The 26,137-nt window shown below is 44.6% G+C and overlaps 1 protein-coding gene across 1 annotated transcript in view; it reads right to left on the reverse strand.

Moving 5' to 3' along the window:
* Positions 1-24,847, reverse strand: part of FRMD4A (FERM domain containing 4A) — a 313,707-nt gene extending 288,860 nt beyond the window's left edge. The window contains 1 exon segment of the mRNA XM_034644343.1: positions 24,674-24,847. Within this exon segment, the coding sequence (XP_034500234.1) occupies positions 24,674-24,832 (159 nt within the window). The 5' untranslated portion in view covers positions 24,833-24,847.
* Positions 24,848-26,137: the final 1,290 nt, after the last annotated feature.

The following is a 26,137-nucleotide window of genomic DNA, read 5'->3' on the forward strand; positions in this document are numbered from 1 at the left end:
GGACTTCAGTCTTGCTGGAAGTCTCGGGATTTTTTTTTCTTTGCTCCCCCTCCCCCCTTTCATTTGATCAAAATAGTTAACTTTTGATCAAAATAGTTAATTTGGTGAAAATAGACCTAAATCAAAAGTAATGTTTAATGTATAACCATAAAACCAGCAATTTTTTTTCTTTTCAATTAATATAGAAGCCAAAGATCTGTCTTTAAAAATGCCTGACATGGAAGAAGGTTGGCATTTATGGGTTAAACTGCTATTGAAAGTCTGATTCCGAAGAGGCTGGAGCAGGGGGTCCTGCTATGGTGGGAAGAAAAGCACACTCCATATGGCAGTGAGAGGATATGGTCATAAATAACTTGAGCCATACGTGCGAACACTCAAATCTCAAATGTGTCTTCCACCTAGAGACAGCAGAATTAAAGAGCTGGAGGAACCAGAAGAGGCCATCTGCCAGGACCTCCCCTCAGGCAGGTGAACACTGAAACCATCAGGGTGGTCTGTTTATTCTTGGGGATCTTTTATGAGATGGGGACCACACACCCATTAGGGTCTGACAGAGCATGACACTATTTGGTCTGCTTCATGTTCAAGGTGTTTTCCCTGGCGTTAGACAGAAAACCCCTTTGATATGTTTGTAGCTGTTTCTGGGGACCAGTGCTGCCTCGGTTGCTGACTAATGGCTTCTTTGTAAGACGGGAAGGGTTAGTCAATGCGCGCTGATGATGTGCCTTCTCTGCCTGTGCACGCGGCAACAAATAGGAAGCGACCCCTATCCTTCCAATGAAGACCACTGACCCTCTGAGTCTTTGTGAGACCCAGTCTGATGAGGACAGTCCTGGGGTGTGGATCTCTTCTGTGTCCCCCTCCATGCCTCTCCACCAGCAACAGTTTGGTGAGAATAACAGAGACATACACCTGAGCTGGAGGGAGGCTGGGAAGGCACCAGGCTGCCCTAACCCTAAACCTAGAACCAACAGACAAGATGCAGAGTGAAGCAGACGAAGGAGCAAACAGAAAGGCACTTTTCGGGTGGGTCTAAGGAAAACTGACTCCGTGTCTTAAATACTTTCTCTTCTGTAGAATTTTTATCTGTTACCTCAGGATGATGAGATCTGTGTGGTTAGTCTCCTTCTAAACATGACAGATCCAGCTGCTTGGTTTGGTCATAAGAGGTTTTTTTTTTTTTTTAAGGCAATGGTGAATTTTTAATAGGTTCCTTTCTTCTTGTTCCCTCCTACAGCAGACCTGGGAAAGGAACTTAAAACCAGAACGCTATCAAATCCTTTATGAAACATTTGGGGCTAATTACCCTTGCTGGAAGTCTCGGGATTTTTTTTTCTTTGCTCCCCCTCCCCCCTTTCATTTTAATGGAGCACAGTTCAAGTCTCATAAATGCTTAAATATGTAGTCGTAAAGTTTGAGATGTCTCACCGGCACCGCTGTCTGCAAATCTGCCAGGCGGGGCTCTGCAGAGGTTCAAATTTGAACTGGTTTCCGCCTCTCAAACAGAGCGTTATATAAACTGAGCCGGGAGACTTTACATGCTCCGTGTGACAAGTCATTTCATAAAGCTTTCTCGATTTTACACCCTGAGTCACCCCAGGAAATCTGGCCCCCCGCTCCCACATTTAAGCAGGGAGGAGAACCGTGCATTTGGCTGTTGTTTCTCCTCCTTATCCAGTTATCACAAGCAACTAGATCTTTCATTTCCTTGCTTATTACTCCAGGTTTTGAGAAAGAAGCCAGACCAGGCCAGGGGCAGATACTACAGCTTCCCTTTTATCTGGCTGCAACCAAAGCCATAAATCACACATCCTCTAGGATTTGCCTTCCCCTCTCCCAGAGCAACATGCCAAGTGGTCTAGGGAGGTAAAAAAAAGGATCCTGGTGCAGAATAATTTGGAGCCCCACAACTATGAGTTGGGACAGAACAGCACAAAGGAAAGGATCCTGTGTACCCCTAACTCTGTTTGCTTCTAACCCGGCCGAAGCCAGCATGCCTGGCCTCAGCAGGGAGAACGGAGGAGGGACGAAATTAGAGGCCCATGAATCCTTCCTGAACTTCAGAGCTGAATAAACTTTCTAGGCGGGCCCTTCCCTGAACACAAAGGACCGTATCTGATGGGTTGAGGATCTGAGCCTGGAACCGGGAAGCTGAGACATGCTGGTTACCCAGAATCCCCTGCTCTCTCTTGTCGGGAGTCAGGGGGTTTCTTGAGAGAAGAAAGCATTTTTCTCATCACAGCAAAGAGTTCAGGTGCTTCTGTGTAATGGTCACTTTTTTCTGTACCTCGTGTGATTTTCTTAATCACACAGATATGTTTTTCACTCACTGAGTACATTTTCATTTCTTTTTTTAAAAAAGATTTTATTTATTTATTATTTGACAGAGTGAGAGAGAGTACATGAGAGCACAAGCAGGAGGAGTGGGAGAGGGAGAGGCAGACTCTCTGCTGAGCAGGGAGCCCGATGTGGGACTGGATCCCAGGACCCCGAGATCATGACCTGAGCCGAAGGCAGACGCTTAACTGACTGAGCCACCTAGGCACTCCCATTTTCATTTCTGTTGGATCACTCTACAAATCCTAGCGGCTGCTGACTCATTTTTGAGTGGTACTTTGCTTTCTTTTTTCTCATCTTTTCTTTTTTTAAAAAATATTCATTTATTTTAGAGAGAGGGTGGGAGGAGGGGCAGAGGTCGAGGGAGAGAGAGTCTTAAGCAAACTCTCTGCTGACTGTGGAGCCTGTCGTGGGGCTTGATCTCATGACCCTGAGATCAGGACCTGAGCCGAAATCAAGAGTCAGATGCTTGATGGACAGAGCCACCCAGGCACTCCTCCTCTTTTGTTTTATACACTCCAACTTGTACTCCTTTTCTCTTACACCCGTCTCCCAGTGGAGCAGTAAAAGTAATTGATTGGTTAAAAATCAACATGGCAGCCTGTTGCAGTCATATGTCATAAGCCACACAAGCACAACTATGGCGATGATAAACAGAATGTAGGACGCCAAGAGTGAATCCTAAGGTATACTGTGGACTTTGGGTGACTGTGATATGTGGCATGGCTTGGTCTTTGGTAACAAATGTACCATCTGGTGGGGATGCTGATGACGGGAAATGCTATGTATGTGTGGGGGCGGAGGTATGTGGGATATCTCTGTACCTTCCTCTCAATTTTGTGGTAAACTTTAAAGGGCTCTAAAAAAATAAAGCCTTTCAAAAAATTGCATATCAAAGAACCAGCCAAGTAGATTACTTGCCAAATGAGTCGTGTGTTTAGTCAGTCGGTGTGTCTATCTTGACACGTTGGGTCTGTTTAGAATTTTCGTAAATACCTTGGTGGTGAGGTGATTCTTCATGCCATCAAGAGCCAACAAGACAAAACCTGTACTGGCCTTTTCAAATAGTCAGGCCTGTGCATGTCCACTGATGTACAAAGTACTTATCAAAGTGTTGCGGGGCTCTTTCTTGTGCAACCAAATATCATTACCATTGAATGGCCTTGTCATAGCCAGATGCTGTATGGTTATGCTGTTAAAAATGTCCCCTTCAAAACTGCTTTATACATTGGGAGTTTAGCAGATGATTCCACATAAAAAAATGTTTTGCTGCTGCAATGGTTGGCCCTGGAAAGAGGCAAACAGGAAGCACTGAAGGTACCGATACTTAAGCAGACAAGGAACATACCCTGTGATGGGTGAGACAAACACAGGTGAAGACAGTAGGATAAGGTTGGGGAAGGAGTCAGGGCAGTGAGTGGGCAGCTCAAAGGTACGGGCTTTCAGGGAAATGGGTCTGAACAAGACGGCAGGTGGTAAAGATGGGGAGACAGTACCAGCAGAATTGATAAGCCTATGGAAAGAGAGGATTTTTAAAAGGTAAAATACAAATAATTTATTTGATTGTTCAGACACCTTCTGACATCTGCAATAGGTGCAGCCACTAAAGGATAGCTATTTGCTGGGGAATGGGAACTGGAACTTGCTCATTTTTCTGGAGTCATTTGATCTTTCACTGAATTAAATATAACCCCAAACCTGGAATTGAACAATCTTCCATCACTAGGTAGCCACTGTTAAAGGGCTCTCACTTTCCAGATTAGTTAACTCAGTAAAAGCAGGTCTGCCATGGTGCCCAGGGTAAAAATTGTTGGTCCTGGTATGGGGCAGTTTATGAGAGGAGCTCTTGTATGCTCTAAATGAGAGGCTTTCTGCTTGTATTTTCTAAAGCTTAATTTTTTAGGTACAGCCTTGCTTACTTACACAGCAATTTTGCTCACATGGGAATTAGTATGTGACTTCAAGTTGAGTTTTCTTGGTGTGCTCATCTGCCTGATTCGGAAAATACAGCATGGGTCCTAGGGCCACATCTAGGGCCAGACTTAATCAAAAGGAACTCTGGGAATATTTCATTCTTGCGGCTCCACGTAATGAAGACCAGAATGGATACTGCCAGGACTTCTCAAAAGCTTCAAATATTCTAAGCCCTCTCAGGACTTACAAAACAATTTCACAAACTTGTGATCTTCACACCAACTGTATTAGATAGATTTTATAAATCCTTATTTTGTAGATAAGGACAGTGAGGCCCAGGGTGGGTAAATGACAGTTAATATAGGCTACCAAGCTGATAACTAAACCTAGGTGTGATATTGTGATTTATAATAAGAAATGTACACTTGGCTTTCATCCCTGTTCCTGGCACAGAGCTCCCAAAACTCTAGGCATTTCCTAAGTGGAAAGACTGGTAAAGGTGTCCTTTGTTATTCATAATAAACCCCTTTCAATTATGTCTGAGTTTACATTAACAGAGTGACTTTTGGAAAGCCCCAAAGGTTGGGGACAGTTGCCAAGAGAACTAACCGTGTGATTATAGGGTAGGAACTTCCCAATTGCAGGGATGGGAGAGAGGCTGGAGGTTGAATCAGTCTCCAATGGCCAATGATTTAATCAATCATGCCTACATAATGAAACCTCTATACAAAACCAAAAGGGTGACATTTCGAGAGCTTTGGGTTGGTGAACATGTAGGGATTCGGGGAGGGTGGTGTGCTCAGAGATCATGGAAACTCGCAACCCCTTCCCACCTACCTCACCCTATCCCTCTTTTCCATCTGGCCGTTCCCTGAGTCCTATCCTTTTATAATAAGCTAGGGGTCTAGTAAGTAAAATGTTTCCCTGAGTTCTGTGAGCTGTTCTAGCAAATCCATCAAACCTAAGGAGGGCTTCGTGGGACCCTCCAAACTATAGCTGGTTGGTCAGAAGCCGNCTTTTATAATAAGCTAGGGGTCTAGTAAGTAAAATGTTTCCCTGAGTTCTGTGAGCTGCTCTAGCAAATCCATCAAACCTAAGGAGGGCTTCGTGGGACCCTCCAAACTATAGCTGGTTGGTCAGAAGCCGGGTGACAACTTGGACTTGCAGCTGGCATCTAAAGGGTGTGGGGGGGGGGCTGTCTCATAGGACTGGTTCTTCAACCTGTGGGATCTGACACCATCTCCAGGTAGACAATTCATAATGTGTTAAACTGTAACTCAGCTGGTGATGCAGAATGGCTTGACCTGTCACACATCGGATGTCAGATGTACAGCAGTGTTGGGGTGACTACTGAGGGTGGGGGAGGGAAACCTGAATGCCTTCCTTTCACACTAGATTTTCTGACTCCAGGCTGCACCCTGAACTGGTGAGATTTCTCGGTGTTTTATTCCAGAGGCACTGGTTACGGAGAACAGACATCCACATCTGTGTGTTTGTCTCTGTGGAATGCATGAAAGAAGACGCTAGTCATTCTCCATATCATCGAAAGTCAACCCTCTTCGTGACAGATCGCAACATCTCAGAAAGCGTTTAATGAGTAGTGGTTGCTGGCTTTGCAACGTGCAGACTGCTTCCCCAGGAAAATCTTCTGGGTTAAATCTGTGTGACCTTATGCTGTGTTAGGAATTCTCCTCCACCCACAGCTGGTCCTGTGGAGATGAAAAACATGCACACGCCCTAAAATCTTGTCCCAGATGAGTGGCTTTGGGGGATGCTAAATTCCCAGGCAGGCGGAGACAAAAGAGAAAGGGACACTTGCTGCAGTTGGTCTGGCTACATTTCACTGATGTTTCAGTGTGACGTTATTTCTGGCATCATTTTGATTAGTGATTCAAAGACTGTTTTTTAAATTGGGGAGAGTCTGTCTCTTCACAGATTTCATTTGTGTCTTATCTCCTTCGCTATAATTCAGCTAATTTTGATACTGTGTTTATCTAGTGCTGAAGGGGATAGAAAAACAAGTCAGATCTGATCTTTCCACTTGAGAGGCCTATAGTAGGAGATGTAAGACATTATGTAAATAGTGCCATGATAATGCAGAATGATAACAATGATAGAATTGCCAAATGATGTAGGAATTTAACATTTCATGGAAGAATCTACCTTTCCAAACATTCTTTCTTCCACTCTTCCCCTTGCTCACCATACTCTAACCATGTTGTTTTCTTTGTCTTCCTAGAACAGGCCATATGTGTTTCTGCCTCAGCCCTTTGCACCTGCTCTTTCCTCTGCCCTCTGTTCTTCCTCTAGAACTTTGCTTGCCTCATTCTTTTTCATCCTTTGGGTCTCAGCTCAGATGTCATTATGTCAGAAAGCCCCTCCTGATGACCTTATCTTGCTTGTTTCGTTATTGTCCCTCTTGTCCAACAGAATGTAAGCTTCCCATATATATTTGGGAGTTGTGAATAAACTATGTTGGTGAACATGCTCAAAACATACTGAGATCCAAAGGGAGTACAGTTAGCCCTTAAACAATGCAGAAGTTAGGGGTGCCTACCTCCCACACAGTCTGTTTGTAACTTTTCACTCCCCCAAACTCGACTACTAACAGTCTACTGTTGACTGGAGGCCTTACCAATAACATAAACAATTGATTAACACAGATTTTGTGTGTCACTGTATTATATGTTGTATTCTCATAATGAAGTAAGCCAGAGAAATGAAAATGTTATTAAGAAAATCATAAGAAAGAGAAAATACATTTATAATACTGTACTATATTTACTGAAAAAAAATCCACTTGTAAGTGGACATGTGCAGTTCAACCTCATGTTATTTAAGGATTAACTGTGTAGAGAGAGAAGAGGACAAGACTGGGAATTGATCTTTGGCTTTATCCATTTAGGTGGAATGAGGAACAAAAGACACCAGCAATGCAAGCTGAGAAGGAAGAGGAGGAGGGCAGCACAGGGAGAGAGAAGCCAAGAATACTGGGTCCCTCCGAGCGAGAAGCTGATCTCATTGAAGAGGATGGGAGACTAGCATTGGATGTGATAAGTGAATGGTCACTGGTGGCTTCTGAGGGAAGCAGGGGCAGTAGGGGTAGAGGCCAAGATCATGAGGGCTTATGGAGGGTGTGGTGAGGATGTGGGTCTCCAAGAACAGCACACTCCACCTGCTCATTGGTAGGCAAGGAAGGAGAGTTAGCGCGCCATCTTGGGACCACAGCCTCTTGAGAACACTTGCTTTGGGGATAGACGGGAAGGTCTGAGTTTGAGTGCAGACCGAGAAGAAACCACAGAGGGGAAACACGATGAGAGAAGCAGGGGGAGTTTTTACAGGGAAAGCTGCTGGAAGATGCTGGAGAAGGAGAGGCAGAGGGCACAGAGGAAGGTTAGGGCCAGGCTTGGGACCTGGGGTGTCATCCTAATCTATAGGAAGGATGCTGAGGATGGCCATGAATTACGACCTAAAATTTTGCAGAGAAGTAGCAGGTGAGACTCTCTGCTCCTTTTGCATTTCCAAGTTTCGGAGTTCTTTTCTTAAGATGTTCTTTCAGATTTTTCATCTTAAATTAGAAGTGCCTTGTTTTAGAGCCTATTAAATCTGGTTTAACGAACATTTCTGAGATGAAGGAAATGCGATTTTTTCCCCCCACAATGTATATGGTTTTTCAACCCCTCTTTATGCTTCCTATTTCTCTGATTTTTCAGGTAATATCTGCTCATTGTCAGAAGCAAAATTGGAAAACACAGAAAAGTGAAAGGATGCTAACACGTATCTGTATTTCTACTACCCAGAAATAACTGCTCTAGTACAGTGTGGTGGTGAAGAGCATGAATTCTAGAAGCACCTGCCATGGTTCAAATCTGGCTCTAACACTTCCTACCGAGGGACAGTTGCAAATCACATAAACTGTAAAGTTTCAGTGTCTTCCCACATAAGATAGAGACGGCGGTAACAGTCACTGGCCAGCAAGGCTGTGGTGAGGATTAGATTGTATAATGTCTCCAGAACATACACCTGGCACCTCAAAAGTGTCCACTTGTATGATAATGGGGCATCTTCCACCTGACTCTTCGAGCATATAGATGCTCTGCCTCTGTGAAATGGGGATTGCTTTGTCTGAATATTATGCGTCCTGTTTTTGTTCCCACATACCATGAACTTGTGAACACCCTCCCGTAACATCAACAACATCTCCTGTTATCCTACGGTGGGCAACGGCACGATCCGTCTAGCTTGAAAGAACTGCTTGTTGCCATGACCTGGCGGGATCAACCGTTTCCACCCTCGGGAAAGTAGAAGAACTCTGCCCATCATCATCGCGCACGGCGTTCACTTAACAGAGAATCAGCTCAGGGCAGCCGCCTGTCCTTATTCCTTCTTTATATAAACAAACGAGAAGCGAAGACGAAGGATCCGGCACTGTGCCAGGATGTCTCCGAAGAAACAGACAGAAATGTACCCCGTTTCCAGTTCTGCACCCAGTCTTTGCTGCTTCTGTTTTGGATGGGCTGTGTTTGCACAGAAAAAAAAAAATAGGAGAGAGCCCTTTCTAATCAGGGTTTCTTACATGCTCAGCAGCGCCGGCAGTTCAAGAAACAGGAAAGGGACGCAGCAGGAACAACACGGTCCCCGCCCTAGGGCAGCCCTTGCAGACGCTGGCTTCACGGGACCAGGGCAGCATTTCCCCATTCCCACCTGCTGGCAGCCTATGCGATTGTTGGGGTCATTGGCAAAGCTCCTCCAAGGCAGCGCCTGGAGGATATCACAGACCCGCAGCCCTGGTCCCCAAACCCCGCACCGACCCCTCCCAGAGTGCCTGTGTGAAACGCAGGGTCTGCACACAAACCTGACACTGTGGTTACCCTATTAATCTGTGACACTTTAGATCACCGGTAGGCTAGAAATAATCAGCAACTGTCTTTAAAAGCGATTTGAGTTTTCTTCTAATGAAGGACATTGGCTTTAATTCTTTGAGCCACAGACACAATTTTCCTTCTTGGACAGGCCCCATTTATCAAATGCCACAGGATCTTAACAAAGCATACATCATATTCAATTGGGTGAGGTAGTCCTTCAACCTGGTTTTAATAATTCTGCCCTTAAACGCCATTTAATGGGTCATCGATCCCTCGTACTCTTAACCCAAGTTACCGAAGTGTAAATGCACAAAGAATGATCAGGAGGCTGGTGAGACCGACAATTCAGCAGGGGTGGAGAAGGTTCTCGCTGGCTCGAGGTTTCTCCATTCCGCAGATGACTGGTATCACCAGCCCGTGGGGTCTTGCACAGGGCTAGGAGCTAACCTTTGAAGTCTGGGGTTGCAGTTTCTTCCTTAATTCAAAACACATGGTACTACCAGAGATGGTGCCTGATGGCAGGCTGATTTGCCAACGTGGAGCCAGTGCCCCATCGGGGCCTACTTTATTTTGGAATTTCTTGTCTATTAAAGGCCCTACAGAGAAACTGGTCTCCATATGTGGAGATACCCAGCCCTTCAGAAAAGCAGAGGCAAAGGGAAGGAAAGGATTTGGTTAGTAGTCAGTGCTGGGAGGGGGAGAGGACATTATTCTAATACATAAAGTGGTATATATGAAGAACATTTCTATATTTTCCAGGCTCTCCCACTCTTGGTTTGAAATTGGTAATGTATGTGAAAAATATCAAGGTGGTTTTTATTGTAAGCCCTTTCAAATTCCTCCCTAAAGCTGCTGCAAAGGGCCTTCCAAACGAGGCTTGATTTCCTGGAGTGCTTACATGGTGAATAAAGAATCGATAATATAACTGATACCATTTACTGAGCACCCTGTGTATGCTATACAATACGCTGAGTGCGTTAGGTAGGATATCTTCTCAAAACAATCATATAAGAAATTGATTTTCTTTCTTTTTTAAAAATTTTTTTTATTACATTATATTAGTCACCATACAGTACATCCCTGGTTTCTGATGCAAGGTTTGATGATTCATTAGTTGCGTATAACACCCAGTGCACCATGCAGTATGTGCCCTCCTTACTACCCATCACCAGCCTATCCCATTCCCCAACCCCCCTCCCTTCTGAAGCCCTCAGTTTGTTTCTCAGAGTCCATAAGGAAATTGATTTTCACCTCCATTTTGCAGAAGAGGAAACGAAGGCTTGGAACAACTGAAAAGCTTGCCAGATTCATGCAACAGGTACGCAATGGACCTGTATTTAGTGGAGACAGGTAACATGAACCTATATCAGTCCGACCCCAAAGTCTCTGCTTGTCTTAGGTGCAGCATGATGCTAAGCTAAAATTACTAGCTGCACTTCCATGTTCCTTGCAGGATTATTTTTTTTTAAGGTTTATTTACTTGTTTTAGAGAGAGAGAGTAAGCATGGGCAGGGAGAGGGGCATGGGGAGAAAGAGAGAAGTAGACTATCCTGAACTCGGAGCCCCACGCAGATCTCACGACCTGAGCCAAAATCAAGAGTCAGATGCTCAACTGACTGAGCCACCCAGGCACCCCTCCCTGCAGCATTATTTATAATAGCCAAGGCATGGAAATAACCTGATAGTCTGTCAATGGATAAATGAATAAAGAAGTTGTAGCATATATACACAATGGAATATTATTCGACCATAAAAAGAAGGAAATCTTGCCTTTTTTGACAACATGGATGGACGCTGAGAGCATCATGCTAAGTGACATAAATCAGACACAGAAAGGCAAATACTGTATGATCTCACTTATATGTGGAATCTAAAAACAAAACAAAACAAAAAGCAAACTCATAGCAGAAGAGATCAGACTTATGGTTATCAGGGGCAAAAGGTAGGGTGGGGGGAGAATTGGAGAAAGGAGTTTAAAAGGTGCAAACTTCCAGTGATAAGATAAATAAGTCCTGGGGATTTAGTGTACAACCTGATAATTACAGCTAACATTGCTGTATGGCACATAGAAAAGTCATTAAGAGAGTAAATCACAAGAGTTCTCATCAAGGGAAAAAACCTTTCTTTCCTTACTTCCTCCATCCCTTCCTCCCTCCCTTCCTTCCTTCCTCCCTTCTTCTCTCTCTCTCCCTCCTTCCCTCCCTCCCTCCTTTCCTTCCTCCCATCCTCCCTCCCTCTCTCTCTCTCCCACACTTATACAGTACTTATGTCAATTATATCTCAATGCAACTGGAAAAAAAATAAAATCACTAGCTAGGAAAAAGAAAATAATTGTGAATGTATGGCTATGTATTTTTCCCACAGGCACAGAAAACTGTGAATTGATTTGCCAGTGAGTTTTAAGATGCAAATGAATTGATGTGAATTTCTGACGAGCACAAGCAATTTGGAGAACAGCACAAAGTGGGATGAGAAAAAAAGCAAATGAACTACTCCCAAGTCTTGGCCCTCAGCAAGCGCCTGGGAGGGGCAGAAAGCAGGAGATTTTTGAGCATTTTTGCAAACTCAAATTTTGAATTTTGAGATTCACCATGAGTTTTACATTCGGTTCTGGTCCTCCCTCCCGCCTCCACACTGGGCACTTCCTCCAGGCCTGAGAACTGTGTGTCTGCTTGTCCAGAACATTCTTGTTAAATCACTGGCTTGGAAAGTTGTGAGAAGAGTCAGCAGACCCTGAACCGGAGGGTAACCCAAACAGTTTATAAATGACAAGACCAGCTCTCTCTAGTGAATGGCTGACTCCGCCCAGATGTGTATGTGCAAAGGCAAGTATGCCTTGGAGCTGAGAGATTAAACAAACAGGCAGGTACCTCTGACAGGCTGTACTGTCGGACTGTTGATGTTTATGGATCTTAACACTTCTTTTTGGTTTGTACTTTATCACAAGCAGAGTCCAAAGAAAAAGGAGATAGTGTAAACCGTCCTTTGCTGGGAAGGCACAGTGTCTCCTATGGAGAATCTAGCTGGGAACTGGGAATCCTTGGTGTTATTTCTGGCTACAGTATTAATTCATAGGGTTGAGCAAATCATAAGCTTTTTTCTGCTTTTTTCTTCAGTTCCTCATTCCATTCATTCCTATTTGTGTCCTTATATCTCTTTCCCCCCTTCCCACCCCCACCCCTACCAAACCAGGACGTTGATCATATATGGTAACTGTGGATATGTTGTATGCTTCTTCCCCTTTGCTTGTGCTGTTCTCCTATTTGGAAACCCTCCCCTGAACTATAGCCTGGACAAATCTGTCTCTGCTTCATCTTGAATCCTGCTCTGAGCACCTCTAAAACCCAGCAGTGTTTGTCATCTGACCTTCTTATGCCCTCTTTCGACTCCTGCCAGGCATGGTCATTACCTCTTCCCCACTTTCCTGACTGATTTCCCCAGCTGCTTTGAAAGTTGCAGCAAATATCTTGTCCTCTTCTTTTGTGTCTCTCCCTCAGGCTCAGCACACTGACTGCCATGGAACTCGATGAATGTTGGTTGATTGAAAGGTAAAACAGTAATGTCCACACAGTGGCTACCATTTTTTTTTTCTTTTTCTTTTTCTTTTTCTTTTTCTTTTTCTTTTTCTTTTTCTTTTTCTTTTTCTTTCTCTTTTTCTTTTTCTTTTTCTTTTTCTTTCTTTCTTTTTTTTTTTTTTTTTTTTTTTTTTTTTATTTTTTTTTTTTTTTTTTTTTTTTTTTTACTGAATGCCTATCGTCTCCCAGAACCACGATAAGAGCTTTGCAATGCAATATCTCACTCATGACAATAACATTTTGGGGTCTCGTTTATGCTCATTTTACAGTGCAGGGAACTGAAGTTCATTAACAAGATAATGGTCACACAACTAGCAGGTGCTGAAACTGAGATTAAGCCCTAGAGCTCTAGGATTCCCTTATGGTTCCACTGCCATGTCCCCCTGCCCCAGGCAAGAAATACTTGATTGATTAAAACAACAATGATACAAGGCGGGGATATTTGCATTTGTGATTCCTGCAGCCATAGGAATAGTAAGTAGGCAAATAAACAGGAGGAAGAAGGAGATAATGTGAGGACTCCATGCCAAGAGTTTTGCAGGCAGCAGATTCTCATGTTGGATCCCTGGGTAGGCCACACTGCTGAGTGTTTCAAACCCTGAATTCTGAACTCAAACGGACTGGGTTTGAATCTTGGCCCTATAACTCACTAGCTGTTTGATCTTGAGTGATTGACTTAAAGCTTCCTCGTGCATATCATTGGACAATAACGGTACCTCCCTCATTGGGTTGCCTTGAGGATTCAATATATACACGAGACGTGCACATATAAATTAATGTCAGCTATTATCATCAAGAACCTCTAACTGAGACCAAAGCAGTAGAATCTAGGCTTGTAGGCAGAAGTTGGGTATTTCACAGGGATTTTTTGGGGGAAAGAGCTCTGTTTCTATCCTTCAATTCCTAATACAGCAAAGAAAGTGCAGACAGGTACTTTCAGAAGAGGGAGAAAGGCAACCCAAAGACCATGACTTAAGGATTACCGAATACACAGCTGCCATGTTGATCGGAAACTTGTCATGACAGCGGTGAGAGACCAGGGTGGGCGCCAGGAAGGACCTCCTGCTGGTACACGGTTGACACTGCAGTATGTGAATTGGGATTTTCTACAATTACTAAACCCAGTGATGAAGAGCCGGCGCAAATTTGGCCTGGGATTGTTTCTTAGGAGCTAGTTGACCTTGGGCTGGGTGACCTAACCTCCATTTCTTCTCTGTAAAATGCAGTAATCACAGTAGCTACCTCAGAGGATCCTTGGGAGAATTAACGTATATATAAAGGACTTGGAACCAAAGAAACACCTTTAATTTATTCTACTTTTTATAGTTAGAACCAGTCTAGACAAGTAGTTCCCTTGGGTGGTTGTGATGCAGCCTTGACAGAACAGAAGGTCTTACTCCAGACTACCTTAACAAGACTCCCCAGCACTCCAAGTATCTCATTCTATAAAGTGGATTAAATATGGGAATTTTATTAGACAGCTTTGGCTGGAATTCTCAGAATTCCCTCTCAGCAACTCCTTCCCTGCCCTGGTTATCTGATAATGTCTATCAAGATTCAGAAGCTGTGAATTTTTTTTTCTTTTAAGATTTGATATCATCAGGTGATGCGCTCTGAATATCCCACAGAGAGCTTTTAGAGGAAGGCCAGGCCATGTTGCAACGGCTGAGCCAATTCTTTCCAAGGTTTTACCTAAGGTTTCATGGGCGTGGGAGGCAAACTAAATATATCATCGGTTGCTAAAAGGAGGCCACACCAACCTCCTCTGTGTCCCCAACTCCAACCCTGAGCACACAGTGAGAGCTGGCATTTCATGCCTTGTCTGCTTCCATGCCTGGACCAGAGCCCTCAGAAGAGGTGTCAGCTGCAATTTGCCCCCCAAGGCGCAATATCAACAAGCACTTCCTCTTGCTCAGAAAATGCTTGGGGGAGCCCTGAGCTCTTGGCCAAGAGAGAAAACAAACGGCAGGTTATTTGGCCCAGACCAGTAGACGCTGTGGAAAAGCCACAACAGCCTCCCCAGAACAGGGAAATCACAAACAGAATGCTCCCTTAGGGAAACACAAACAAAGTCGCATGGTGTGGGAGACGCAGCCCCGAGCTTGGATCCAGGCTCCTCACGGAGGAGAGAACAGAGGGCCCTTCAGATTCCTAGGAACCACTACCCTGTGACTTTCATTCAGCTCTGAGGCCCCAGTGGCATCTGCTACCGAAAACACCAAATTGCCTGCTTACAAGCTTGGGTTGAAACTTGTTTATTTTCTGACAGAATTGTCCGTCAAGAGACTTCCTGAAATTTCCCCTGGAAACTTAAAAGGAAGCTCACCAAACAATCCTATACACATTTTGGAAACTGAGGATTTTTTTTTCTTCAAGAAATTAAGAAATATTGTTTTGTATCCCCACTCATTTTTCAGATGAGTTGATACAACATAATTGGATATCTGCAAACTTGCTTTTATTTTGTAGCAAATGAATACATTGATAATGATGGTTTCATATTTATTGAGCCCTTCAGCCACCGTCTAAGTATTTTATATATAATGTCTCATTCCCAGGTTTTTATTTCCACTTTATAGAGGAGATTTGGTCTGAAAATTGGGACTTGCACCTAATTCACTAACTCCAGGGGACATGCCCTTAACCCAGGCTAAGCTGACCCTCTGCAATAGGTGGGCCAGATGCCCACACAACTGCTCTTCCCAGCATCCCTGTTGGGGGTGGTCATGTGACTTTTCAGGCCAATGGGGTGTGAATAGAAGGAAAGACCACCATTGCTAGGTCTGACACCCAAAGAAGTCTGATGGGTGCTTCCCTTCTCTGTCTTCTTTTGGTAAATGAATAGGTCACTGGTCCCCTAGAGGAGGGCAAAGTCTCAAGATTACCCTGAGTGATCCCATAGAAGGCTATCTACCAACCAGGATATTGTTGGACTTACTGTGAGAGAGAACTAAATTTTTGGTGTGTCAAGTCGCTTAGATTTCCAAGGTACCTGCTACAGAAGCCCAAGTTACTTTAATGGATGTGCCCTATGATAAAAATGAATCAAATGTCCCCAGTTAAAAAGTTACTGTGGGTGGAGCTTATGGCAGAATAGCCATGTAGTTCTAAAGTGCATGTTTTCTCTCAATCTTCAGAGTGTGTGGCCCTATTGAGGAAATTCTCCTCTTACTTGGAAAGATGATAGGGACCACGTACCCTGTCTTCATTTTCCAAAGGGAGTCAGCATGACATGAAAATAATCAGATTGCACAATCATCATTTATTGGGAATCCATCTGGTATGGGGATGAGCTCATACCCTTGAGAAAGAAGAAAATTTCCAGCTGAGGATGGTTGGTCAGGCTTCCCAAATAGCCCAGCTGGTTTTCAGAAAGTCCAGCAGTGGGTTAGGACGACACTAAGTGAAGGGCATCCAGTGACCACACTGGTCAAGCAGTATGGTCACCGTTATTGTAGATGATATAAAACACAATGCACTTATTAAAGAAGGGCATGTGACTGATGGGCCTAACAAATTCAGTATTCTTGTTCTGCCTACTGCAGCAACTTCGGGTCAGTACCTAGTGTTACTCCTGTCTGTCTCTCTCATACCCCTTTGCCTTGTTCACTCCCACTTGGCTTTAAGATCTCTGCTCATGTGTTGCCTCCTCAGGAATACTTCCCTGAACATAGCTAAGAACAGACAAGTTCCCCTATTGTATCTTCTTAGACCACCAGGTCCCTTGTCCTCAAAGCATTGACCCACAATTGTAATTCCACCCGAGTTTGTATAATTATTATATTAGCGCTATTGAGTGAATAGTGCTAATATAATATTCATCGAGTGAATGAATGATAGTCTGATCTCCACCACTGGCATATAACCTCTATAAGAATATGGGGTCATGTTTGGTTTTGTTCACCATCCCATTTCCAGAATGTAACCAATACCTAGCACATGGTAGGTGTTTGCTCATTATTTGTTGGATGGATGGACAAACAAATGAATGAATGAATGAATGAATGAATGAATCTGCATTTAATTAGTGGAGAAGCTGAGGCAGACATAGGCCATACCCAGATTGACTGTAAAAGCTAGAAATGTAACTTAGAATATTTGGCTCCAACAGCAGCTCCTGATCATCATTTTCCAAATGACTGTTGAAGGGGCTATTCAGAATCAACTCGAATATGCGTAGCTGGGCATTGCCCCAGAGCATATGTCCAGCATCGCTCCTGAGATCCTTCCTCACAGGAGGCCAGCCACAAGCTTCCCTGAGCCTGATGTGATGCCCTTTACTTACAACACCTCCCAGTGGTATGGAGAATCTAAAAGAAGGGAACACATTTGAAAGTACTCAGTAAACTGTAAAAAAGATATGCTTGTGTAATTTTCTTGAAGTTAAGAAGTGTGAAAAATTGTCTCTCAAATGATGGGATTTTGAAAAGACACCAATTTGTGAAGAATAGGACATTTTGAGGATGTTAGGCAAGAAAAAAAGTCTCCATTTAGTTAATTATCATTTATTTTATTTTATTTAATTTATTTATTTATTTGACCGGGAGAGAGAGACAGCCAGCAAGAGAGGGAACACAAGCAGGGGAGTGGGAAAGGAAGAAGCAGGCTCCCAGCAGAGCAGCAAGCTTGATGTGGGGCTCGATCCCAGGACCCTGGGATCACACCCTGAGCCGAAGGCAGACACTTAATGACTGAGCCACCCAGGTGCCCCGTAATTATCATATTTTCATGGCAATGGCAGAGAAACTAGGGCCCCCATGGACTCCATCAGCCCCAACCCAAAGATGCCCAAATGTACAATTTAAGACAAAAATTGGTTACTCTTCTAATAGGATTACTATCTCAGGCCCCACCTAAGTAGAATTTAGAAGCTCTCACCGTCCAGAGGTAGTCTAATATTGGTCCAAAGCTAAAATTCTGAGTTGATTTTCACAGTGCTTTGAAAGTGGATTAGCACGTGCTGGGAGGGACTGACCCAAAGTGAGAGATGGTTGAAATAGTAACTGAAGACTTTTTAAACCTCCAAAGTATTACTTTCTTACTGGAATCAAGGAAAATGCCTTCCAGGAGGATGAAAACATACCCCATGTCAGACTCAAAAGATATTTTATGAACAAAGTAAAAATCGAATTCTTATATTGTTTGCAAATTCTGTCCACATCAAAGAATTAGAAAATCCAAGAATGGGAGTTTTGCTCCCAGTCTGATTGCAGAGACGTGCTTCCGTGTCAATGTAAGAACATACTGTTGCAAAAGACAGGGTGTGTGACATTCAAGCACTGGTGGAAATGCAAACACATCATCCTTTACTGACAGGCACCAACCAATGAGTGGCAGAAACGGTTAAAACACAGAATTGCACAGACTTGACAAAACTTAGAAAGACATATGATAAATTAGCTAATTGTTCTTCTTGGTGCAAGCCTTCCTTTCCCCCCCCCCCCTTTACCCGTAACACATGGTATAGATCATTGGAGAAAAGGCTAAGCCCCACGCCATATGTAGGCATTAAATAATACAAAGGGCACAGCTCTTTGAAAACATACATTGCCATAACACAGTGATGAAAGGGCAATAGCAAAAATAGCAAATTGAGAATCAAAGCCTAACTTTCCACATGTGGAAACGTTTCCTGGAATCATGGCAAAACCCACTGGTCCCAGACTGGTTGTGTTAGTTGTTTCAGAAGATACGGATGAATCATTAAAAACCCAATCTCATTTGAGAGGACTTGCACGTCGTTAGGAAAGCGCAGCACTGACCTCACTATAACTAATCATGTGGACAGCTGACAACATTGCACTTTCAAAATGCTTCAATTTCTAGAACTTCTCTGTTTCAGAAGCACGTTTTCTTCTAGGAAGAAAACACATGAACCTTTCTCTCTGACGATTAACCCCATCCCAGGATGGTAGGGATTAGCTGTCCATATGTGTGTATATTCAGGTCATTGCAGGCCTGCTTCTGGGCCACGAAGAGCTAGTGGTAGACCGCTGGGATGGAACTCAAACATATAATTTAAAAAGGACTCTTTACCAATTCCTGACACTTGGGTGGTCACCAGAGACACTGGTCCATATTTTCTCCCAGAAGCAGCGGTGATGGGTGAACACAGATAATTCGGAAACCATGGAACAGACCACACTTCTTGGAGGAAGGCGGGAATGTGCCCTGGGACATTTTCCATTCCTACTTTCTCTGATACAGCTTCCATCCTAAAATCAGGAGGACCAGGTATGGGGCCTCTTTTGTGCTTTGTTCAGCAGGCAGTAGAAAATAAAAAGCAGAAACAAAGTTGACAACTCTTGTGAAGGGTGCAGTTTCTACAAATAAACCAAAAATAAAAAGATAAAAAAATTTTAAAAACTGATGACATCCAACTTAAAAAAAATCACAATCTAAAACAGGCTCACATATGCCATACATATGTGATTCCCATCTTTGGGGCCAGAAGCAATTTATGGCACGGCAATAATTCAGGTTGTTGGTCTTATTTATTTTATTTTTCCTATAATTCATACTGCACAACCAGGGGAGGCTGGGGGGTGGCTGGGAGGGTACAAGGGTGCATTCATCATTAAGCTTAAACTCCGAGGCTCCTCACTTCTTGGGGTCTCTCCCAGGTCTCCGAGACAATTCCTAGCAATATGTGGACACACTTCTATTTGTGTAAGTGAGCTATTTTAATTGTCATCAGTTATGACTCATGGCTCTTTCCACACTGACTTCCCCTGTGTTAAACTTCCCCTCTCAATCAGGTAGCATCAGACTGGCCGTGGGCATTTTTGGAATTGAGCTGAGGGTAAATTTGAGTTGAGGTACTCGTAGTTTGAGTTCAGTGAGATGTATGTATGGAGGTTCACAGTCATTTCCCACTATGAAAAGATGCAAGTGAGCGGTACCAGTGTGGAAATGGATTCTAGCCAGGTTCCTCACCCCTAGGTGCTGACACCGTGTGTCGTCCACGACAGTCCAGAGGGACACCTTATGCAGATATTACTCCATGTTACAGCACCTGGCTGTGGAGGTATGACCTCCATCCACACAGGAGAAATAAGGTTTAAAATGCTAGGAGCTGGGGGCATCTGGGTGACTCAGTCAGTTAAGCATCTGCCTTTGGCTCATGTCACGATGTCAGGGTCCTGGGATTGAGCCTCACATGGGGCTCCCTGCTCAGTGGGAAGTCTGCTTCCTTCTCCCTTTGCCCCTCTCCCTGCTTGTGCTCTCTCTCTCTCAAATAAATAAATAAAATCTCTTAAAAAATAAATAAAATAAAATGTTAGGAGCCAGAAGCTAGTCTATGGAGAAACCTTCCAAACATCAGACCGGTAAAATTATAAGTAAAAAGAGTTTGTTTCCCCTAGTCAAAAGTGGAAGTTTTCCCCCTATCAGGAGTCTATATAATATTCAACATACACAATTACAAAAGCACCTTATAACTTTTTTTCTTATCAAAGTGAATAGAATGTAATTGAATTTTCTCAGAATTCCTGTGTTTAGAGGGTGCACACCTGTGCTCTTACTGTAAACAAGTATGTTTGGTAACAGATCATATGGAAACGAAGCTTGGCGGAAGTCTTTCCAAATTTGACAGCAATTCTAAGAATTCGCACACTAGTTCCAATGAGGGTGCCCGAAAGACACGAACGTAGCAGTAATGAAGGGGCACATTTTGCTCAGCCGTGCGAGAGGAAGACAGAGTGACTGCCTCATGAAGAAGAGATCAAAGAGTAAGGCAGTCAAAAGATGCAGGACAAAAAAGAATAACAGCGATGTGTCAGGCAGTTAATGAATGGACATGTCATTTCTCTGGATTTCATGATGGTTATGGCATTTGTCTGCTTCCTGACATTTGAATGTGCGGTGATTTTTCCATTCACACCTAAGTTTGCATAATTTTTAAGTTGTTTTTCTTTCAAAACATCCCCCCCCAGATTATAGAATTATAGATTCTGTATCGATGGTAGGCTGCACAACGAACCCTTGTCCCAGAGACCGATGTGGGAAAGAAGTGCTGAGCGCCAGCCGCTGCGGAAAGGCAGAGGTCCTGCGGGGAAGAGCTGGGCGCTCCCAGCAGTGCTACCTTGCGCCAGGAGCAGATGGGGAGCTGGGAATGAAGGAAGTTCCCCCAGGGGCTGCAGTCGAGTCCTGTTCTAGAGGGGGTCACTATGTGCTGACTAACCATCACACCCTTGGCGTGACCTCTCGTGATCACGTTCGTTCTTGTAATAATAAAAGCAGCTAACGTTTACCGAGTGCTTTGTGTGTGCCAAGCAATGGGCTTAATTTGGAGTTCATCCTCATGATGATCTCGTCCTTAATTATAACCTTCACTTTTTTAGAGGTCACACGATGCTTTTTGTCTTCCATTAGTGGTTCCTGCTAATATTGTGGATCATATACAGAATGCCAGCCCCATGCTTAGAAATTCTGAATCATTAAGTCGAAGGTGGGGCTCATGAAATTAATGTATGTATGTGTATATTTTAAAGTGCCCGCCTGTGATTCTGCTGTGGCCTATTGGGATTTTGCAAGCATCTGCTTATTCTCTGACAGTAGAACGGGGCTCCTTCTGCTCAAGGACCCTCTAGCACGTTGGAATCACCTGGAAAGCTTTAAAAACATATCAATGCCCACGCCCAACAGCAATTAAGTCAGAATCTCTGGGAGACAGGTCTGGGTATGGGGGGGGCGTTAAATCTTCCTAATTGAATCTAAAGTTCAGCCAGGCTTGATAGCTATCACTCTAGCCCACAGAGAGACTATAAACCATGAAACCATTGCTATGAAATAATAGGAAAAATATATATTGGTCTCTGCGCCTGCTTCCTGGCATAGAGCTCCTAAAACTTGTAATTTTCCTAAGTGATAAGAGTGCGGGGAACATCTTCTGTTCTAATATTCAGTCTCTGACCCTGGTTCCTAACACAGAGCTCCTAAATCCCTTGGAATTTCCCGGGTGGTAGCAGTGTTTTTTGTTCTAATGAGGCGACTCTGGGTGGGCTCCTGGATGGGGGCTGGTCACCAGAAAGCCCAAGCCATAATTAGAAGCTTGGAAAGTTCAGCCCCACCCCTCCATCCTCCAGGAAGGGGAGAGGGGCTGGAAATGGACTTAATGATTGATCAGACCCTCATGAAAAAGCCTCCATAAAAATCCCAAAAGTACTGGGGTCCAGCCTGGTGAACACAGCTGGGTGCCGGAAGGTGGCACAACCCAAACTCTCCAAGGGGACGGGAGCCCAGGATCCTCCCAGATACCCCCGTGTATCTCTTCATCATTCTTTGTCATATCTTTTACATATCATCAACTGGTAAACGTAAGAAGTGTCTCCCTGAGTTCTGTGAGCTGTTCTAGCAATGATGGAATCCAAGAAGGGGACCCGGTGAACCTCCGATCTGTGGCCAAGTTGGACAGAAGTCATGGGGAATCTGGCACCGACACTTGTGACTGGCATCTCACAAGGGGGCTGAGCTGCTCACCTGGGGAGTCTGTGTCCAGACTGCTCGGTGTGGAAAACCCCCACACCCGGTGCCAGAGTGTCATGAGGTGAATAAAGGAGAACACACAGACTTTTCCCCAGACAGTTAACTAAACAAAATATATAGGAATGGCCATTAGTCACCTTATCACCAATAAAGACACTCTTGATGAATTTTTCCCGAGAAAGAAAACAGTAAGAGTACAATATAGTAAAAAACAGCACGTCCCATTAAATGTTAAATGTCCTTTTAAACTAACGCAGCTTGCCAGTGTGAGTGGGGGCTGGGAACAGGGGGATGGTAAGTCCTGTCTGGAACTCATTCCGGCCAGCTGCTTTCGGCTTTGGGCCCCCCTACCTTCTCTCTGCCCCTCAGCTTGGCCCTGCAGACTGCTAACTGGCCAACTTGGACCCTTGGGTCAGCGGATTGTTCAGACTTGTCATGCTGACTCTCCCCTCAGTGACTGCTTTCCGCATGCACGTGTGGGCATTACCTGCCAGCCATGGACCAGGCTGTGCAGGTTACAGGCATCTGCCCCTGGGCTAACTAGCCCGGCTCAGCCAGAGACAGGCGGTGAATGAGCCCGAGGTGTGATTAGCTAGCTTCTCACAGGCCTGAGGTGGAGCAGGGACAATGGGTTTTCCCAGGCCTGGTGGCCAATAATTCAATGTTCTCTTCAGGACACTCACAGTATTAAGGGAAGTCCTGGAAAAGCCCCCTGGGTGGGAGCTAGCCCACCCTGCTTCCTTGATGTAGAGTCTTGGTTTCTATATAACTTGATGAGACATGAGAGGAGACAAACAAGAGGTAAAGTGGGAGACCGAGGTAAGGAGTCAGGACCCCCAAACTCATGCACGATCACAGCAACAACTAAGAAGACAGAAATTTCCTGACTAAAGAATTATACCAAATGCCAACCAGTGGTTCAGGAAAAGCTTCAAATGGACAAACCAGCCACGTGACTGCTTGAATCTCCCTTGTGGGAGACTTTTTCCAGAATTCTTTCAGATTCACAAGTCATCATTTGGAAACACCACATACATTTTTCAGACTGCTGCCCAATTTGGGAAGACTGCTGTCAAGTTTCTTTTATGATCTATTACATATAGTTTGCTGTTTGTAGTAAAACTCCAGGTATGTGCCCTTCAAACACAATAATTCTGGAAAAAGATCTCATTCCCAGAAACCACTTGAACTGAGTTCACCCCATCTGCCAACAAGGTGATGAAGAAGTAGGAGTGGGAGTCCTGAAGGGTTATGTCCCTCTGTGAAGTCAACGCAGGGCTCTTGGGCACATCTTCCAAGGAGACATCCCTTCAGTGAGTCCAGACATTCCATCAAGAGGGGTCGGGGGAGGGGTGGCCACATGGCCCTGCACTGTTTAGCCATTACAGTTCATTAAGGGATTATATGCTGCCAAATTACGCCTAAAAATACAAAGGCCAGCTGTATGTCCTTGGTTCCAAGCAGTGGGGTGAGCCAGCTAACTGAGACAGCAAAACCACTCAAGTTGACTTAATGAGGGAAACTAGGTTGCGAAAACCCGTCAGCGGAGGGAGAGCTAGTGACATCCCCTTCGAGAAGCAGTCAGGGGAAGAGCTTCCCCTTACAACTCTGCCTTCAAGCCCCCAAGTCAGGTTTGAGTCCTTTCTCTCAGTCTGGGCTGGGGAAGTCCCCGTGGCAAGCGGGACCTGGCTTCATGCCACCAGTCTGGATGGATGGATAGGGAAAGCAGACCCTCTCGTTCCCTTCCCCCCTTACCCCGTGAAGTGCTCTGCACCCCCAGCCAGTGGACTCAGAAAGGCCACGCTCCTGCAGAAAATAGTCTCTCTCGAGAAAAAGAGGCTGCATGTGGATGTCGGACTTCAGAGGCTGCTGGGGAAGCCACCAAAGGGCAGGGAGGTGAGGACAGAGACTCAACACTGTTTCTCAGTGTTCTTCCCTCCTTGTCTCCAGTCCCATGGCCACCCACTCCTTACAAGCTGGTCACCACCCTCAACACATGGATGGACACACACACACACACACACACACACAAACACACACACACACACACAAACACACACACACACACACACACACACACACATCTTTTCAGAAAACAACATCTCTTGTGTGAGAAGAACATGACACCATGGAAAGGGCATCCTTGTCTTTTTATCCTGAAAAACCTTGCTTTAAATCACAGGGCCCTGTCATTTACTAATAGCGTGACTTTGAACAAATGATAAACCTCTGCGTTTCAATAACCCCACCTCAAAATGGTGACAAAAGCACCTACTTTAACCATTGTTCGGAAGACTAAAAAGCGTCCTGTTTATGAAGCACCTCTTACGGTGCCCAGTAACTAGAAGGTGATGTTCGGTTAATGTTAGCGTTCCCCCACTATTATAACACATTTCATAGCACCACGCATGTGACAGCAGCTTACACTCCTTCCCCACCAACCCCCGGTGACTTTTTATGCTGCAAAGAAACGTTAAGAGGAGCTTCAGGTCCCACCTGGTAGACAGCCCTGGAGATGCACCATGGTTTCAGCATCAGCTGCAGGACCCGAAGGTGTCCCCCTCGACACGTCCTCAGCACCCGGGAAGTCAGTCCCCACACCAGACGGTCCCAGCTACATAGCAGGTCTTCCGAGCCTAGCGGCCCTGCAGCCATGCCAGCTCCAGGCCCCGCCTTTACCCCTCTGGTCCCAGGCCCCACATACAGGGCTGTGTTCTTTTAGTAACACAAAGTTCAAATGTCACCAAGATTTAATCGGGCAAGGAAAAAATGCAGTCAAAATAACTCTGTTTCCTCTGTCCCACTCTCCTCTCCTCCTACCTTCCCTGTACCCTCACTAATCTGCAGGGACTGTTTTCCCTCAAGGATTAGCAAATAGCTCCTAAATCAAAATGTTTTCTCCCTGTCTCTGGGAACTAACCAGGGACAAGGTAAAAATAAGCCTCTCACCCTGCAGATAATCGCACATCCCTCCCTGTCGGGAGACTGCTGAGGCCACAGTGCTGACTCTGGGGGCAGTCAACCCAAAATTGAGAGAACATAAGCTCCGAGTCATCACTGGGTTCTCGTGGTTTCAAGATTCCATCCAGGGTGAGAAGCAAAGGGGAAGGAGCTCTGGCTTGCCCTGCCAACATTCCCAAGGCATTCCATCTCTTCTCTTAACTCTTTAAAACTTAGAGAACCAAGGAATTTCTGTGTGGTGAAGCAAGAAGTCCAACTTTGTATCAACACTGGAGAGACTGCTATTTCTGGGGGCACTTTACAAAAATGCACACGTTTTCTTTGGATATTTCCCAAGTTTACGTTAGGATTAAAAGGGCTATAAGAAAACCTATCTATCAGATTTCATATCAACATCTGTGATTTTGGAGGAAAGCAGATAAAAGAGGGAAAGGCAATGTATCTCATTTCTCCCCATGATGGGGCATTTTCTGAAAAAGCTCTTGCGACTCTATTACATGTTCAATAAGCCCTGTGAAGGCCTTAACCCAAGGAAAGACATCCAATTAAACAGCATACAACTATTTGCCATGTCTATTAAGTTTTTTGAGTTTTGATCCTTTTTTTAGATTTACTTATTTACTTGAGAGAGAGAGAGAGTGTGTGTGAGTGTGGGGGGAGAGGCAGAGGGAGAGGGAGAAAGAGAATCTCGAGCAGAGTCTGTGCTGAGCATGGAGCCTGATGTGGGGCTTGATCTCACAACCCTGAGATCATGACCTGAGCTGAAACCAAGAGTCAGGTGCTCAACCAACTGAGCCACCCAGGCATCCTGAGTTTTGATGATTTTTTAAAAATTTTATTTATTTATTTATTTATTTATTTATTTATTTATTTATAGCATGTGCACAAGTGGAGGGAGGGGCAGAGGGAGAAGCAGACTCCCCGCGGAGCAGGGAGCCCAACATGGGGCTCCATCCCAGGACCCTGGGATTATGATCTGAGCTGAAGGCAGACGCTTAA

The sequence above is a fragment of the Ailuropoda melanoleuca genome, chromosome 15 (genome assembly GCF_002007445.2).
Source record: "Ailuropoda melanoleuca isolate Jingjing chromosome 15, ASM200744v2, whole genome shotgun sequence".
Taxonomy (NCBI): Eukaryota; Metazoa; Chordata; class Mammalia; order Carnivora; family Ursidae; genus Ailuropoda; species Ailuropoda melanoleuca.